The sequence below is a fragment of the Clupea harengus genome, chromosome 18 (assembly GCF_900700415.2).
Source record: "Clupea harengus chromosome 18, Ch_v2.0.2, whole genome shotgun sequence".
Taxonomy (NCBI): domain Eukaryota; kingdom Metazoa; phylum Chordata; class Actinopteri; order Clupeiformes; family Clupeidae; genus Clupea; species Clupea harengus.
Window position 1 is genome coordinate 19,013,465 of NC_045169.1, and position 19,327 is coordinate 19,032,791.

General features: G+C 44.6%; 2 protein-coding genes and 1 non-coding gene across 7 annotated transcripts in view; all 3 read left to right on the plus strand.

Annotated features, from left to right (window-relative positions):
- Positions 1-948: 948 nt before the first annotated feature.
- Positions 949-5,710, plus strand: si:dkey-165a24.9 (probable G-protein coupled receptor 132). Of its 2 annotated transcripts, none has more exons than XM_031585375.1 (4): positions 949-1,148; positions 1,491-1,598; positions 1,834-2,416; positions 3,355-5,710. In XM_031585375.1, the coding sequence occupies exons 2-4, from the start codon at positions 1,589-1,591 to the stop codon at positions 3,779-3,781; spliced, it is 1,020 nt and encodes a 339-aa protein (XP_031441235.1). In that variant the 5' UTR covers positions 949-1,148; positions 1,491-1,588; the 3' UTR covers positions 3,782-5,710. The 2 variants fall into 2 exon arrangements, with proteins under 2 accessions (XP_031441235.1, XP_031441233.1); XM_031585373.1 differs by having other exon boundaries at positions 949-1,112.
- A 1,797-nt stretch (positions 5,711-7,507) lies between these two features.
- fxr2 (fragile X mental retardation, autosomal homolog 2) overlaps positions 7,508-19,327 on the plus strand; it is a 30,962-nt gene continuing 19,142 nt past the window's right edge. For 3 of the 4 annotated variants that reach the window (XM_031584618.1, XM_031584619.1, XM_012830821.2), the window contains exons 1-2: positions 7,508-8,217; positions 13,340-13,392. In XM_031584618.1, the coding sequence (XP_031440478.1) occupies positions 8,167-8,217; positions 13,340-13,392 (104 nt within the window). In that variant the 5' untranslated portion in view covers positions 7,508-8,166. The remainder of the gene's footprint in view (positions 8,218-13,339; positions 13,393-19,327) is intronic. The other variant, XM_012830819.3, reaches the window with a different exon arrangement.
- LOC116224790 lies at positions 15,571-15,696 on the plus strand. The gene has a single exon (XR_004165738.1). It is a non-coding gene; the product is annotated as a small nucleolar RNA ACA64 (small nucleolar RNA).

The window sequence follows — 19,327 nt, forward strand, 5'->3', positions numbered from 1 at the left end:
CGGGGACTTATCTGAGCTGAACACGAAGGCCTGGAACTGACGAGGCTCTGAAATGTGTCCGCTGGCGCGGTCTAAAAACACTATTGTCTCAAAGGGAGTTGTAAAAAGGACAAACCCAAACATGGCTTTACACAAAATATGGTCAAGGTCGAATGCCAAGTGTGTGTGTGTGTGTGTGTGTGTGTGTGTGTGTGTGTGTGTGTGTCTGCAAGTGCATATGAGTGTGATTGCCTGTTTTTGGATATGTGTGTATATGAATGTACTGTATGTGTGGTTTTATGAGTGAGTGGGTGTGTGTGTGTGTGTGTGTGTGTGTGTGTGTTTGCATGTTTAAATATGTGTGTGTGCTTTGTTTGTTACTTCATGTGCATGTTTGAGCATGTGTGTGTGCATGTGTGTGAGTGAGAGACAGACACTGGTCTAAGAAAAATGACCTAGGATGAACAAAATAAATAATAAATCATATTTGATGCATTTCATGCATCCTTTCATCCTACCTTTTTCAGCTTCTATAAATCAAGGCTTTCTTCATAATACCTGAAAAACCAAAACTAACACTAAAACTAAAGAAATAATAAACTAAAACTGCTAATACACTCGTAAAACTAACACTAAAACTAAAGAAATAATAAACTAAAACTACTAATACACTCGTAAAACGAACTAAAACTAAACTGAAATCAAAATACAATCTGAAAGACTAAATAAAAAAATTCAAAACTATAACTCTGCTATAGATTAATGGGCAAACATGTGTGTGTCTATTGCACAGTCCACCGTGTCACTCTCCCACGTAATGGCCTGTGGACCTGGAGGTCAGGGCTGTGTTTGTTCTGAGGGGATAAAGGCGTTCTCTCTGCCTCAGGAAGTGACTCAAAGGGAGCAGGAGAGGACGACTTCCTGTGGCGGAAAACGATCAAAACGCCAGACAAGCCCCAGAACCCTGTTTCAGGCCACCGTGTTCCCTCCAAGCTATTCACAGGTCTGCAGCGCTTCGCTCCACACACACACACACACTCACACACACACACGCACACACACTCACTCACTCTCACACACATACTGGCTATGAGCTATTCTGAGCTGGATCCTTCATCCATGGGAGAGCTGGAGTAAGTGCGGAAAATTTCCAGAAAATTCCCTCAAAAGTAATTTGTTTATGCTAGTACCTGTTGTTTATTTGTTCTACATATGTTGTGTGTGCATATATGGATGATTTCCATGCTTCTGTTTCTCTTAAGAAGTTAAAGTGCTATGACTTTGAGTCAGTTAATTAAGCTAATGTATTAGTACAATGTACTTCATCTCTAAGAACATGCTTCCATGCTCAGGAATAGGTTTATGTTGGTTGACAATGTTGACACTGGTTTTGTGTTGGTAATGTTGACACTTGTAATGTGCTACTCTATGTACCTTAAATATAGTTGTTAATGTAAATTAATGCATATTAATCACAGCATGCCCTTTCATTTCTCTCTTTCTCCCTGTAGATTCTGGAAGTCTAGTGACGGTTAAGGACTTAGAGTGACTTCACCAGCTCCTGAGAAAAGGTTTCTGGTGACATGGGAAAACCCCCTTCAGATCAAATATGTTGCTAAGTAAGTATATCCCACAACCATAGGAACCTTTGAATGTATCTATACTCTGTACATTATTAGCTTCTTGTACCATATTCATTAGAAGACTACATTCATTCTTTGGGGTTTGGCAAAAAATTTCTTTGGCAGTTTAAAATGTTCCCACTGATGTTCAAGATTAAAACAGGTCATGAAACTACCTGGACTATGCAGTAGCACCACTGTGACACCAGCTACTTGTTTGTACATTTGCCAGATTTGACCAACGGGACTTGCCACATCCCCCTGGAAACCGACTGTGATGGTTTGACCTACATCTACAGCCTGGCCTTCTCCCTGGGCCTGCCTGCCAACCTGCTCTCCCTGTGGGGACTGTACCAACTGGGCCGCCCTGGGGGAGGTGGCTGCCAGCTGGTGTACATCCTCAACCTGCTGCTGTCGGACCTGCTGCAGCTGCTCACCCTGCCGCTGTGGATCCTCTACCTGCAGAGGGGGCACCGATGGGTGTACGGCTTGGCCGCGTGCCAGCTGGTGGGCTACGTGTTTTACGTCAACATCTACGCCAGTGTGGTGTTCCTGTGTCTCATCGCACTGGACCGCTGCCTGGCCATCGTGTACCCGCTCAGCAGCAGGCGGTTCCGGAAGGTCCGGGTGGCGGCGCTGTCGGGGGTGGTGGTGTGGACCCTGACGTTCCTGTTCTGTCTCAACGGGCTGTACCCGTCCGTGTTCGAGCCCGAGAGAGGCCTGTGCTTGGAGCAGTACCCCGTCAGCCCCAGATATGCTGGGTTCAAGATCGCCACGGTGGCCCTGGGGTTTCTTCTGCCCTGCTGCATTCTGGGGTGAGAGGATGATAGGATGTGTGTGTGTGTGGGGGGGAGTGTGTGTGTTTTTGTGTGTGTGTTTGGGTTGGTGGGAGGCTACCTGTGGGTGAAGCAAGGGAGAGAAAGAGTGCTTGAGTTTGTGTATGTATATGTGTGTGTGTGGGGGGGGGGGGTTGGTGGGAGGCTGCGTGAGTGTGCCTGTGGGTGAAGCAAGGCGTGCAGAAAGTGTGCATGAGATTGTGTATGTGTGTGTGTGTGTGTGTGTGTGTGTGTGTGTGTGTGTGTGTGTGTGTGTGTGTGTGCGTGCGTGCGTGCGCATGTGCGTGCGTGCGCGCGCGTGTGTGTGTGTGTGTGTGTGTGTGTGTGTGGTGTGTGTATGTGTGTGTGTGTGGGGGGGGGGGGGGGTGTGAGCATGTATGTCTGAATGTTTTAACATGTTGCACTGATTTGAAAACAAAAAATGTATTGGGGTTTAAAAAACAGAAGCCTCCATAATCTTAGGGTAGAGATGTTAACAGATTTTTAACAGTCTTCTAGCTATGAACCTGTGTACAGTAAGACTGTATTTCAACTGGGACTGTGAAATATGTACACAGTTCAAGTTCATCAAGTTCAAAAAGAAGAAGACACTCAAACATGGTTTACACAAACTACAGTTTGAGGCAGAGTGTGTGTGCTTGTCTGCAGCAGTGTTTGTGTGTGTGTGAATTTGCATGTGAGAGGGATCAGAAGTTCAACCATAGCCAACCAACACCTCCAGCTATAATACCAAAACAGTTACGTGCAACTTGGAGACTATGCACGTCTCACCTAAGATTGCATCAGATAGTGCATTCCTCAGAAATGAAGGTACATATTTGTCTCATAGTCACCACAGACAGCCATGCACTCTGATCGGGCACAGATCTGGCCCAGACTAAGATGCTCTGTATTATCTCATTGTCTGCCTCTTGCAGATTCACCTCTGCCAGGATCGGGGTCACCCTGCGCAACTCCCCGTCTGTCTCCGACCACGAGCGTCGCCGAATCGTGGGGACCCTCGTCGTCATCACTGTCATCTTCATCGTGGTCTTTGGGCCATACCACCTGGTGGGGGGTTACCGTTTCGTGGCCCTGCTGCTCTCGGAGGACCCGTGCGACCTCGAGCGCTCCCTCTACCTCTGCTACCGGATCTGCTACGGCCTCACCAGTCTCAACACCCTCCTGGACCCTCTCTTTTACATTTTCCTGTGTCAAAACGCCCGCCTCGAGCTCCGCCGGTCCATGCCCTGTCTGAGCAAGGGGCAGAACCATGGGAAAGGGGTCCAGGTCATGTCCAAGGTGAAGATGAAGGTCGCCGGCGGTGGACGCAGCAGACAGCTGGACCAGAGCGACAGCGTGTAGGGCAACGGATGAGATGAGATGAGAGACAGGTTGGGTCTCCTATGGGCACTTGCTTATCTGTGGAACGCACGGTGCGAAAGAACTGCATGTGCATGTGCAGGATTTGCTAATGACGGCAACTGGGGCCTTTAGGAACAAACCAGCGTTATCAGTGTTTCTGGTAATTGATTCTATCAAGCTGAGTCATTACGACTGAGACGCAAAGACTTCATTCCTGGCATTGTATTCTACATGTGGGCAGGCTGCACTAAACAAACTTATAATGCACTTACTCTGCAGCTGTGCCAGTACACTGCTGGGGTGGATTGTTGTGGGAGTGTGTGTGTGTGTGTGTGGGGGGGGGGGGGGTCTTTATTTCACTTTCGGATGAGAATCATTTCCTTAACAATTTGATTTCCGTGAGAAGGGAATTAGTAAGTAAACTACACAAGAATATTTACTTTTCATCACAAAGGTAGACTGGTAACCCCAGAGATCACAGATGTCTACAACAGAACTCGTGGGCGCCACCTGCAGCCTGTGATATGTACCTGCCAACTTCAGTGAACTAAAACCTTTACAAGTTATATGAATAGGCTATTTTAGTTTACAGTCATCACAAAATTGTATGCCTAGAGCATGACTCTTCAGAGAATGTATGTTTTGTAACAAAAACGATAAACAAACTCTCAAACAGTATTTAAAGAATCAACAAAGAAATACTATCGCTGCCTCACAGCCTGTTCTGTGTGCACATGGTAAATTGAAGGGAGAGGACAAACGTTAACTTTGGAGAAGTTAGCCAGAAATGTTAGCGTTGCTTACAGCAGATTTGCAGTAGTTTCCCGGCCCACCGATTCCATCATGGTGCAAATATTATGTTTTTATATGTAGTAAACTAAACAATAAAAGCCTAACTTCTTCATCCTTTCTTTCGTTCTCGTATCTGGTACATTTCACAAACGCGTTAGGATTTGTATTGGTTAATAAAAAAAACGACGCGACCTCCTGTTTGAAATATATCTATACACCAATCTGAGTTGAGCTCTTTCTCCCCCACAAAACGAAAAAAAAGAATATGTCTGTAGTAAGGTTAGGTCTATACAAAGTAAACCTAGTGAAGCGTAATAAATAGTTTATATCATCATATTCTAACTTAGTAGGCTTTAAGGGATAATGGTCTACATGGCGTTCGGGTAGCAGAATTGAATGCACACCAGTGTGTTACAAATAAAATGTCAACACAAATGGAAACGTGTAAATTACAGGATTTACACATTTATTTGTTTCATTAAAGCAATGTGGTGTCTGGTTACCTTTACCCTGATATGCTAACCACACCAAAACTTTATGAATAAATAGGGTCTGGCCACGCTCCATTGGGGATTGTTTCCAGTTGTTGCAAACCGTTGGACCAGCCTTTAACCAAGCAGCATTGACCACTATGGGATTACTATAGCATAAGCATACTGGACGTTTTGACTGCATTCGATACTTGGAATTAAAACCGCTAGGGGGTGGTCTAATCCAGCAAAAAATCTAGAGGTCTCAGTAATATTTGGAGGTTGTGTGTATGCGCACCGAATTCATTAGTATCTGTATATGTTATGCTCATATGTTGTCTTTTCGACATTGTGCTTCTAAAAAATGTGAGTGTTTATGAGTATGTGTGTCCATATATCCTTGCAAGAGAACTGCTGTGTTCCTTCACTCCTGGGTGAACAAGACTGGAATAAAGTGTATCCTTCCAATGCAATAGGTTCACATTGTCACATTGCATGTCATGATATATTTGTTCTCTATTTCCTCTCTAAACAGAACCTTACATTGTCTCTTTCTGATTTTTCACTCTCGTTCTCAAATCATAATTAAGGCATCTTCACTTCAAATTGTAACACGTTGCTGCCCCCTATTGGGCGTACATGTGCATTACAGAGTCTGGAATCTCAAGCGCTGTTCTAAATTGCTTTATACGTCACTGTTGAGATTGGACTGACTGGGCATGTTATGACTGCGTTTACTGCTTCAGAAATATTTGAGAATCTAGGTCAAAATATAATTTCCCCCAAACAGACGAAGAAAGCAACGACCAGACCAGAAAGCAGGACCAGACCCGTTAGTGTGTGAAGGGTCTCTACTGGATGAATGGCAGTTTTCAACTCCAGCTCTGATGTTCCTATTTCAGACAACAGGAAGGATTTGTGATGTTGCTTGCCCAGGACAGCTGACATATTGTTTGTTTCTTGACCTACTCAGTGCCAAATTGTCTCCATGAGTCCTTGTATGTCAACATGAAAGAGACAAGCTGCATCTGTTATTTGTATAAGAAGTTTTTGTAAGGTTTTGTCATTCATAAAATCATGCCAAAGGATCTTTTGCTCACTGAACTGTACAGTCTTGTGGACTCATCTCCTCAAGTAAAACTGAGTCACCTTTTAAAAATATGGAAACAGAAATGTAACATTTAGTTAATGTTATTTAGAAAAAAATAATAAGTTAGTGAGTTCATTTAAAATGTAACTCTGGGGTGAATGTTTGGGTTCCTCTAGGTGCAATGTAACCTCCGTAGACCTATACCCTTTTGCTGGGAAAAAAAATCAATTAAGTGTGAAAAAGTCTGCAAAGTGCAAGAAGTTGAGGGCTTAGGAAATAGGGCTCACAATAGTTTCCTGAAGTTTCCCAATAACAATGATTCCCATTTAATTTTAAATGACCTGTGTATAATCACAGTTTGGATTTATGGCAAGATATGTCTCAAATTATAATTCAATAAGCATAAGAACCCATTCTCTTCAAAGGCATGTTTTGCTAAAGAGGTTGTGATAATGTTATTTCACTCACATCACATCTTGCAGACTTTAACCTGTTAATGAAAACTATGTTAAAAGAAGATGATGATGAAGAAGGAGACAGAGTTTGGAAAGATGAGTAGTGACAGAGAGGGGTTTCAGAGCTAAACCATGGAAAGATATGCACATTGACACAGTTCTACTGCCTCTTTGGCAATTATGTTAATCCCCCACTTTTACCCCAGCCCCCACATACCACTCCCCACACATACACACACATTCTCCTTTCCGCACAGCAAGTCAAGTGTGAGCCCTTAAGTAACCATTGTTGTGAAAGACACAGCAACCCCATCAATCACACCATGGTTTTATCACCCAAACTTGTAAAATATTAGCAATCTTACAATCCATAGTTTGAGGAAAGCCAGGGATTTTTGTGGCACCATAGTTCCAGATACTTGTAGGGATGTCAATGGATTGATAAATAGATAAATGTTTACTGAACTTTAATGCGAAACAATTGTTCTGATTATCTTGCCGTTAGAATACTATGTACGGATAGGATAGGATACATAAGATGCATAGGATACTATGTACGCATATCGGTAAATAGAAAATATTAATAGGAGGACATACTCTTTGAAAGCCACTTAGTAACTTTCACTCCTTGAGGTGCTGATCCATTTAAAAGATATAGCATAGGACATAGTCAAAACGCAACAAAGGTGTGCTCTACAGAAGTGTCAGGCAGAATCGGCGGAGAATTAAACCAAAAAAGAGTTGTCAATAAAAGAGTTGCGATGTTAATGGAACCTCGTTGACCAGTCTTTAATAGCATAACCAATCACAAAAACCGATTATAAAGAGTGGCGTGGTAAAAGACCAATAGCAAGCGCATACACCATTTTGGGCGGATCAAAACGCATCGAGGGGTGGGGTTTTTGAGGTCATTCACACCCTCTCTGTTTCACTCTGACGGCGTGCGTTTGAGGGGACGGGCGGTAGGGGTAAAAGGAGTTGCCGGGCGTTAGCAAAGCATAAACGGTGTTTGGGAGGAGGCTTTTGACGCTATCTGCCATTTCAAAACAAGAAAGAATCGCCAGTCTCCTAACTCAACACCAAGCCGACTTACATACTTCGACTAGAGCACAATTTACAACACCGGCAGCTGGGAGAATTAAGGTGTCGAAGATCGCTAATTAGCGACCCAGCTAGCAGTTAGCCAACACCTCTTTCATAGCTAGCATAGCTACCATCCTCATTAGCAAACAATCCTCCTCGAGACGCAAGCACTTCCGTTTGATACTTCTGATCACGAGCAACGCCAGTATTCCATGCTATTAGCGTGCACGTTCTTTTTATTTAACAGTTCGAGCTAACGTTAGCGTTACGAGTAAGCCTGGCCGCTGGAAACGGTCTGTGGCTACCCATTGATACTGCGAACCATCACTCCCAGGTCCCCCATCACCTCTGCCCCTTTCCCTTCCACCCGACACCCTGGAAATCCACAAGCGGCCGGAGAACGGCGTCGAGCCAGCGAAGCTGGGGGTGGTTTCGGACCCGCACCTCATCGGCGCGCCGACAGAGAGGCATAGTCGTGGGGACGCGAAGACGACTATGGACGGTCTGGCGGTGGAGGTCCGAGGCTCGAACGGGGCCTTCTACAAGGTAAAGAAAATAATATCTTGCAGTTAAGTGAACTGTCATTGCCACTTCGACAGTTCAAGTTTATTTGACTCCGTCGGATAGCATATGCTTTGTCTCTGAATTGAGACCTAGCAAGAGATTTCAGTCGCATCATTCGCCAACAAGGCCTGGACAAACGATAAGGTCGCTGTTGTGTTGATAGCTTGTTTTCATGCTCGACAGGTCAGGGTTACCCATTGTCTGGTATGTTTGTCATGGGCTTCCACGGCTTGTAAGAGTACAAGAACATTATATTGATGTCAATACATTGGCCGTACGTTGCTGTCGTCCTAATGGCTCGGGCTGGGCCTGTAATTACTTTATTGATAGCTATCCCAGCTAACTAGCAAGCATGTTTAATGAAGACCGCTTGCGCTAAACATTGATGCCGTTTACATGGCAGGTATTCATTTGTAATCTGACTCATAATATAAATAGTCCTGCCATGAAATGCTGTAAAGTTAGCCATTACCAATAGTCTTATTATATTTGTCTGCTCCATAAATAGGCCAGATTGCCACCTACTACGCATGGCTTTGGACAGAGGGCCAGTTCTATTAAAGTTCTGTTATGTTCTGTACTCTTAGTGACGAAGTGAAACGAACAAATGTCAACTTAACTTTAGTGTTACCAGAAGTCGTTGTACAGCAACCCTATACAGTTGTTGCTTTTTTGCAATCATATAATCGACAATATTTGCCAAAAAAAATCAGGTCAATTCAGATGAACTAACATAACGTTGCAAGACCTAGTCACATGGCTGGGCCTGGCCTCTACTCTGCTCCACAAAAGATACCCAAGGCCCTTTGGCCAAAACATGCTTATGAAATGAAACCTTTCCCTGAGATGTAGAATATCAGTGTAGCCACAATACAGGTCATTCTCATAACTGGAAAAGAGGGCGTTGTTACAGGGAAGGGTTGTCTGTCTGTCTGTGTAGTCTGAAGCTTTGTTAGTCACAGTTTTACGCAGGTCATTGCCTGGGAGTTATCATTGCCATACAGACATTGACAGTGGCGAATCACAAATCGGAAAGCCAGTAAGAAGGAGTCTGAATACAACAGGAGAATTTAGAAGTAAAGTCTTATGTTGTCCTGTGAGTAAATGGTGGTCTTGGCTTTTTTGCACGTGGTCATAGCCCTGTGTGTGTGTGTGTGTGTGTGTGTGTTGGTTGTGAAGCCCTAAAGCGCTGAGGAGACTGAGCAGGTGTGGGTGAGCAACAGGTGATCCTAATCTTGACACTCAACACTCGACACCCGCTCCATAGGCACACACACACACACACACACACAGAGATTCCTGCCTTCTTAATCATCGTGGTCTAGCACAGCCATACTGTCTGTTTACGCTTCCCTTTTCTCCACTCAGTGTATGCCATGCCTGGTCAAATGAATGGACCTTACTTTGAAGGGTTTCCATCCTTTTCCTAGCCTCTCTTTCTGCCATCTCATGCACTTTCACACACACTCTTCATCTTTTACCTGAAGTTCTGTCGAATCTGAACTTTTTCTTCTAGAAGCTATACCTAGTCCTTGTTTTTACTGTCCTTCCTTTTTACAGTTACCCGTAACCCTGCATTGACACATCGACGTACACACACACACACACCTACCAACCAACACCTTTGTTCCTTCCTGGTTTGATGTCAGATTTAGCACCTGGGACTAGTGAGGGATCTGGTTAAAAGGACGGGGAGGTTTTAAACACAAAAAAAAACTTGCTGTTCACTGATGGAGACACTGTGTCTTTCAAACAGAAGAGCAGCCATTTTGTGACCCATCTTCTTCTTTTGAAGCCACAGCTCCCGGATGAAGGAAACATCCTTTTTATGCAAAGCCCTTTTTTCTATTTCATTTTCTAAGAAAAAAAAAATTAGACGGGCATTTAGTCTACGGCTGTGAAGTGTATGGTAATAACATTCCATATTAGTTTTCCCATAGTGTTTCCAAATAGGTTGCCACCCGTTCTCCAGGCTGGCGGGTGAAGGGCACAGGGGGTCTTTCATATCTCCGTCCCCCAAACATGAGTTATCCAAAGCGGGGTGAACCGGGCCACCCCTACTGGGACCAGCACACGTTGCGATACCACATGGGTCAGGGGAGTGCAGTGGACGTCACCAGGCCACCATGGGCCCCCAGACCACTGCTTTGGGTGTCACGTTCCCTTTGCTGACAAGCCAAAAGAGATGCCCCTATGGGGGGTGGGTGGGGGTCCGCTGGAACAGGAGATGCCCTCACTAATCACTGCACTATTACCTCACTCACTGCCCCTTATGAAAAGCCCATGTGCTCATGGTTTATACTTTATCGTAAAAACTATACTTTTTAGTGATACGGGAGAGAGTTGGGGGCCGTCACTAGTTGAGACTCCTATCCAGAGATCTGTCAGTGCCCTCTAGAAGAAGCTGGTTGAGTGAAGTACTCAATGAAAAACTAGCAAGCACAGAATGGTGAAAGTGTGTGTGTGTGTGGGGGGGGGGGGGGGGGGGGGGGGCACAGGCACTCTTCCTACACACAGTTAGCACAGTAAGAAAAAGCTGGTTAAGACGAATACTTAATGAAAAACTAGTAAGCACAGTATGTTTTGGACATATGAACATGCCGTCAGGCATACATGCTTAAACTAGTTTTCTGTCAGTGCTGGCCGTGGTGATGTGTGTTAGTCCCGGGCACTGCCCCACACAGTAGGGGGCTATAGCCGGACGAGCCAGCCAGCTGTAACCATAGCCATGTTTCTAGGGATCAGCCACCCCGTTCCAAGCAGGTGAAATTCCCCAGCTCCAGGATCCCACTCTAACTAGTTCAGTTCCTGCCTGTCATCCCCTCTCTCTCTCTCTCTCTCTCTCTCTCTCTCTCTCTCTCTCTCTGTGTCTGTCTCTCTCTCACTCTGTCTCTCTTTCTCTCTCTCTGTCCCTCTCTCTCCCCCTCCCCCCATCTCCTGGTTCCCGTTGAACTCTCTCTCTCTCTGTGCCTCTACCATCTCTTCTCTGGCACCCCCTCTCTTTTTATTTCCATACCTCTCTGGGTCTCCATGTCACTCTCCCCCTCTTTCCAATCTCTTCAACCCAAATAAGGCAGTGTCACACTCATGTCCAGATCTGTCCCCCCCCCCCCCACCCAAAAAAAACACACATGCGCAACCCCTTCCTCCTACTTGGCTGGGGTGGAGGGGGTGTTACAGCACCACTTGATAGATTTGTAGAGCCCAATGATGGACGAGGAACAGATTTCACGGGGGGGAGAAGTGGGGGTGGTGGCTGGATGGGAGGTTCGTCTTACGCTTGTCCATCTCGTAAGGCCACAGACAGCCCAACTGCCATGTGTACGCACACACACACTCACACACACTCACGCTTGTCACTTTCACCCACTGTGAGTTGATTGGCCTAGGCAGACGTGTCAGATTCACTTGATATGCACACTGATGTGTGCGTGCAGGACTCGCAAAATTTCTAAATCCGTGGTTGCTCAGTGGCAGGCATTCTGCAGATTTTGGTTGCCTGAAATGAATTACACTAGCCCAAATACATAAAGAAAAGGTTTTATAAGGAAGGTAGATAGGCAATAATAAAAAAAATAAAACATTTATTTAACAAGAACAGACTGCAACAATCATAATTATCATTATGCGTCTTACTCAAGTTAGCTCTTCTTCCTCCCTTCTTTTGTGTCGAGTAGAGATGAAATATTGGCGTAAATCCATGCTCGTTATCTCGTTTGGACAGCTGTCACATTTTGGTTTTCACACGCATGTCAGTGGTTTTGCGGTCTTTAGCACTTTCCTTCACAGCACATGTACGTAAACTCATTCGGCATACCCTTAAGGCTCAGTCCATGGACTTTGGCGATATGTGTGTGCAAGAACACATGGAACATATGTCTGTTTGTCTGGTATCAGTATTGATATCATCTTTTCTGGTGCACTTTTTCGCGCCATGAACATGGTGCGGCAGAGGTCTCTGGCATCAAACACAAACTGACGAGTACCCTTCTGATTAACGCCTGCACCTCTAAGCGGACAAACAAATAATCAACAACCTGTTTTTTCGGTGGTCAAAGTTTTTCCTCCAAATAACAAGTCAAAAGAGCTGGAAAGCAAATGTATTCCACTTCATGTCTGATAGCCAGTCGGACTAGGTGGTGTTATGTTTTGATAGCCTGATGGGAAAATGCCATTGTCCCAGGACGTCGGCCTAGCGACTTTACAAGCCTGTGTGTGCGCACAGACACACTTACATACAAGTGCAAATATACACACATGCACAAATATCCTCTTGTGTTCCTGTTTTGGTGGACGGGTCTCAGTTCATATGAGACGTATTGTTTTGCCAGGGTAGGACGTGTGTGTGCTTGCGCCTGTTTGTTTGTTTGTGTGTGTGTGTGTTTGAGTGTGAAACTTGGCCAGAGCCGACTGAGCTGTCAGAAGTCTTTTGGCTGGGGCTTGTTGGGTGCACACACACACACACACACACACACACACACACACACACACACACACACACACACACACACACACACACACACACAGTCCCCCAGAGTCCTCACTCACTGGCTGCTGAATATCAAACAGCGAGTGTCATAGCGCCATTTCTGCTCCAGTGCCCTCAGAAATGGCCACAGCACTCTCTGCCGAACACCTTATCATTCAGCACCAGCGTCTCAAAGGCTTCACCTTAAAGGTGTGGGTTGCAATTCTGGTGAAAGGTCGTTGACATTTGAGCTCAACAGCCCATGAAATGACACCCCCTTCCTTCCATGCTCCTGAATAAAAGGTGTTTGATTGGCTGGAAATGTACACGGCTCGGTCCGAGCCACTTTTTTGTTTGTTTCCCCATGTACAGAGCCCGGAGTGTTTAGGAACTCACTTAAAGGACTGTGTATAGAACTATGAGGATCAATTTGCTGAATTTGACATATGCTGGATTAAAGTTGTGGGCTGTGCCTTCGATTCTGACTCTCCTGTCAGTAAACCTGGCAGGAGCTGCGATGGCTCCCAGTCCTTGCTTGTGTGTGTCATCAAACAGGAAGGATGCCGAAGTAACTTGTCTCTTCTTGTTTTTCTGCCCCTCTCTTTCTATCCCCTGTCTCTCTCTCTGCTTTCTCAGGGGTTTATCAAGGATGTCCACGAAGAAACACTCACAATAGCCTTCGAAAACAAGTAAGTGGAGCTCAACCGAATCAACAAAGTGATTTTTGGCAGAGCCCTGGTTTTACAGATGGCGGTACTGATGGGTCAGGGTTAGGGCTGAGCTGAAAAGTGTAACCAGTAGAACCTAACTGGTTTACGGTGTAGTGGACGTGGTAAGACGCTCACGCACGCACGCACGCACGCAGTTGTATTTTTAAATGCCCCTGTCTGCTGACAGATTACAGTGTTCTTATCTCTCTCTCTTCCACACACACACACACACACACATTCTCTCTCAAACAGCCCCGATCAATCACTTCCGCTCATGACCTCTTATTCCCTTCCTGTGCAGAACTTGACCCTCTCTACCCCTCCAATCAACCTCCTTGCCCCCCCCCCCCCCCCACCCAGCACCTGTGTCTGTGCCCCAGCTGTCACAAAGCCCTGTATAGTTCACCCATCACTCCCCTCCCCTCACACACACACACACACAAACACACCTCTCATTTACTGTTCCAGAACTACTCTCTCACTCTGCCACCAACTACCCCCCCACACACACAAACACACACACACACACCTACCTCACACTCTCATCTCTTTCCTCAGCTGCCACCACCCACCTCCCCTTTTCCAAAATCTCACCCCCCCCCCAACCCCCCTCATCCCTCTTTATCTATTTGGCTTGGCCTGCTAGCCCAGGGTCCTTCTAAAAATAGCCCCCAAAGGCATGCAGGCTAGGCAGGGGAAGAGCATGACAGTGGCCCCTGCCATTCTTGGGATGGTTGTGTCCCTCCTCCAATGGCCGCCAACGCCGCCGCCTCCCCCACTACCCTTTCAGTCTATCCGTAAAGCTCTACTCTAACCGGTGTGTGTGTCCAGTCTTCCTGCTGTGACCATGAGGTTGTGTAAGATCTCTAGCTGGGTGGGCTAACACCTTTTAAAGCTTGACGTATATGCTACGTCAGTACTGTAAAGGTGGCGCTAGACTTGACTTCACCCCTTAACCGAGTCATTCACCAGCACCGCTTTGACCTACACAGTTACTGCCTGACGCTACTCCAAAAAAAGCGGACAGTATGAGTTCAAGGGAGGTTGTTTACTCACAACATATCCTATGTTAAGAGTAGCTAGAGAGGGTGTAATTTAAAGCAATCAACCTAATCTGTCACAGACACCAACTTCCTCAATTGTCATGGAGCTGCCTTCGGGCCTTTTATATTTCCCATGGTTATTGCGGCGTGAGCCAACACACTTGTATTGACATAGAACACAGGGGGCCTAGACTTTCCACTGGAGCCCCAGCTTTGTTCTGTTTAATGCTGATCAAAGACACCTCCTTGGCACACTCGCACGTCTCTCAACATCTTGATGGGCTTCATTTGGGCTGCCAGATGAGAGTCGTAACTAAACTCTCCGGTGAGGTAGCGTTACATCCCAAAGCACACGCTAACCGCCGTCAACGTGTGCCCGCAGCAGCGTGTTTTGGGTCCTAAAGCCTCACAGACGATGTGATAAAAGTACAGAGAAGTTTGACGATGATCAATATTTAGAGGTGTATTATATGGTGCTCTGCTTGCTATGTTCATGCGTCGTTCAAATAATGACCAGCTTTGATGCTGATATCCACCTGAACCTGCACCTGCAAGTGTAGGCTATGCTATGAAGTTGTAGCATGTTGTATGCAGTGTGGAGCCATCGGTATGGTTGGGCTCCACTGGTCTAGAACCTGAAATAGCAGCTCATCGTGGGGCTGGGGCTGATCCTGGCCCGGGTCACTTCCTGTGTCCACTGCTTTCTGGGAAGTCACCACTACTGTGTAGGTGAAACCAGAGATGATGTTATGAGGGAGGAGACGCATCACTGACTGGGAGATGAATGGGGAATCAGGGGGCGGTGGGGGGGGGATCTGTAACACCAAATATGGCGGGTTTGTAACTGGAAGTCCTGCCCTGTCTTAGAAAGAGCCAATCATAGTGTTGGAAACGGCATAACTGATGTTTCGCCTCACCTGAACATTCCACCATTACCATAGCATAGCATTTTTTTTTGTGCCTTATTTGAGTGGTTGGGGGACCTGTTCCACACAGTTTGTCAGATTTAAATGCGGATTCATGAGATGTACTTTAAATGTCTGATTGACCATCCTATGTGGAGTTACAACTCTCTCCATTAATTTAGGTAGGACTTCAACTGTTTCTATGGCACATTGAGTCAGTTACCGTCACTGTGTCAGTCAGTGGAGGTAACAAAGATGTGCTGAAAGAGCTCTGGTACATCTAAGCTTATTGCCAGCTGTTGTAGCTGTGCAATGTGACCAATGTACCTACATTTGCCTCAAGGGCTATTTAGTGCAATAAACTATTATTTTGTGTTCATGGCTGTTTAGTCCATAGTCTGAGAGTGTAGAAGTCATGGGTGAAATTTTGTGGGTAGATGCAGTTAGGGATTCAAACTGTTGTTGTTGGTTTTTTATGTCAACAAGTAGTCTTCTATTCCATTGTGTTAACAGCGCAGTAGTTAAAAGTAAGGGCCGTTATATGGTACTCCGTACTTCACGATTTCGGACACATGGGAAGGGCCAACAACACATAGATGGAACGCCCTCTCCGTCGTCTCCGGGGCCCTCGGAGAGCTCTCCCATGCACCGTTGAAATTCCTGTCGGTCCGTCATGCCGTGCTGTACAGCGACGGATACCCCTTGGCCGTGATTGGTCCGTTACGACATAATTTCCAAAGGACATCATTTCCGGAATCTCACATTTCTGGACCTCGCGTTTCCTGTTTCATTCCCTATATATCACAATACCGCCATGTTTAAAATCCACAAAAAAACTTAAGAAGATGGAGATCACGAACATAGACATAGACATATATATATATATATATATATATATATATATATATCATATATATGTCTATGATCACGAACATCGAAGAGCGCATTGCGAAAGCGGTCCGTAAATATCCTCACCTCTATAACACATCGCTAAAAGATTACAAAGATGCGCGAATGACTGCCAATTCTGCAGCGGTAGAGCTGGACACTAAAGACTGCGACTGTTTCCTGTTTCATTCCCTATATATCACAATACCGCCATATTTAAAACCCACATGAGCGCCAGCATCTGACAGAGTAGGTGCCAGAGCCCGGCAGGAGCAGACAGCAATTAAAATATTTTGTCCAAACAACCTTTGGACATATTCATTCATATCATATCATGGGACATATCCAACAGCCTCATTAGAATCTGCATCGACTATGATGCCATCTGACAGAAATATCTCCATACAGTTAATTTATTTTAAACTTGCTTTATGATGCATTTGCCGCCTGTTATCACGTTGTGACAGCTAGGATACAAACAAATTCCTGCAACAGGAAGAAGGCTGTTATCCTAAATGTGAAGTTATTTTATTCTCAAAAAACGCCCGACAGCAAGTAAAATATTTAGTCGCTCACACAAACAAGCCCCGTTAAACTCAAGCGCGCACAAGAGGGAGATAAGCATATTGAAATAAAATTATTCACATTGCAAGATCGGAATGAAATGGCCTACACATTACACACGCTAGGCATCTGTATATGCCTAAATAAAACTCACGTTATATGCTACACCAAAAGAGGCACGAATAAAACAAGTCTTACCATTGAAGTTTTTTTCTTGAAATGTAGGCTAAGTACATGGCCACATTCGTTATAAAACTATCTACATAGTCCAACCATCGAGGTTTAATCCATGTTGTTGTGGAGAAAGAAGACGGCATCAATCATATTTCATTAAAGCTTCACACTTCTTACATTGGACATATCAAACAGCCTCATTAGAATCCGACAGAAATATCTCCATACAGTACATTTCCCCTCATTAAGTGTCGTTTTAAACTCTCCAGATGACAGTTTCTTTTTTTTTTTAAACGTTAAGTGCACAAAGTGATTTAATTTACTCTCAAAAACGAACTTCTGCATTATATGAAGCGAACATGTTCCAGTGTTGGGGAAGTTCACTTTCTACATGAACTAGTTCAGTTCATAGTTCACAAATTTTAGAATGAACTAGTTCAGTTCATAGTTTATAATTCAAAATTTAGAACTAAGTTCACAGCTCCAAAAAATGGAGTTCTTTTTTTCAATATGCTGCGAGTTATAATTTTTCTGCAATACCGCTCTCGGCCTCTACGCAACTCGGCGCACACACATTGTATTTGCTTAAAACACACAGAAAACACAGCTGTCACGCGGCTATTACCGGACCAATACCTTTCAAACTCGGTGATATTATTCACAACTCATTTGTCCTTCATTCTATCAAATATGATTAAACAGCATATGGTATTGCACCCGTGAGGCAAGGGAGTAGAGTTTTGTTCAGTTATCTCTCTAGACTGATTACTGACCAACCTTCCACCTTTGAATAATGTAACTTATAAACACTTCGTTTTAAAGCGCTGTGGCCGTCCTTAAAATATGTGTCAATAAACGAACTTCTCCATCATGTGAAGCAGACAAGTTGACTTTACTACTTATTAAGATGTTTTAAATATGGAATGCTTTATTGCGCAGGCCGCAGTCTCTCAATTTGCCAAGATGCTGATTATGGATTATCCGTGTGCTCTGCCCTGCTATTGTTTCTAACAATACGATATTTCTTTGTTTGAGTGTGGTTGTTTAGTGTGATGGGGGTATATTATCGTTACTGTCTATAAAGGAAGACATTGCAACAGGAAAATCTCCTGCTCATCTCCATTTGCCCCCACCTGTCACGTCTCTGCGACCCACCAGTTGGGCTCTCCCCACACTTCGAGAAACGCTGTGGTAGGGGGAAATTGACAGGGTGGTTGCAATAATAATAAAAAAAATATTATTATTTTAGTAATTGATACACATGAAGTTTAGTTTAAGGCAAAGGGTAGTGATGGATAAAGTTTTCTATAAAAAACAAGTGAAGTCTTTCATTCTCACTTTCCACTCTAAAACTATGAACTGAACTATGAACTGGTTCAGAATTTAAATGGTGAACTATGAACGTGAACTATTCATGTTTACTTGTTTGAACTGAACTTTGAACTGGTTCATGAGAGGTGTGAACTTGTACAACACTGTCAGCTTGTCGGTCTTGACGTTCAGATGGCTACCATCATCTCGTTACATGATAAAATAGAGACTTGACATTGGACCACAACATACATATTACCCAGCAATCATTGCAAATCTGAATATGACAAAAATACCAAAGAAAATAAGAACGTATTCATTTCAGGGAATCGTTTTTTCATATCTTATATAGGCTACACTATTAAAACTAAGCATATAATTTTGTTATAGAGTGCTACTATTTCCCCCACAAATAATACCTACCATGATGGAGATTAGTTTGCCCTTTCAGGTGGTTATATAGCATTAGACACACTCTTGAATATAATATCATGTGACTACACCTGCTGCACTTATCGTCTGATTAGTGACAGCTGGTGCGAGGGTCACACGTGTGATGAGAGGTGGGAGATAAACAACGACGATATCTAACTTACAAAGACGCAACAAAGCAACGTGTTATCGACTAAAAACCGCTTCTCCACCTACTGTTCTGGCGGTGAATTGTTTTCAGCACCCCCAGCCTTCGGAGAACCATAAAGGCAACAGAAATGCTAATTAATCCGTCCTATCCGGCGGCACGCCCATCTGTAACGGAGTCTGAGTACCATACTGGCACCTTAAGAAAGGACAAGCCCGTCCAAAAGGACCCAAAACGATGCAGGCTTAAGCAGTCATGTCAGAGAAAGTGTAAAGGGCCCATGCACCAGAGAGAGCGCCCATAAAACAGAATTTATTGGGTCATTAATACTCAATAACTACTTTATAAAAACTATTTTGTTTGAGTTTTGTTGGCCTGTGCGCCCTCCACTGTTTCTCTCGTGGGACTGTGGTGGAACATGCTACTGTGCCTGTGTGACCTATGACCCT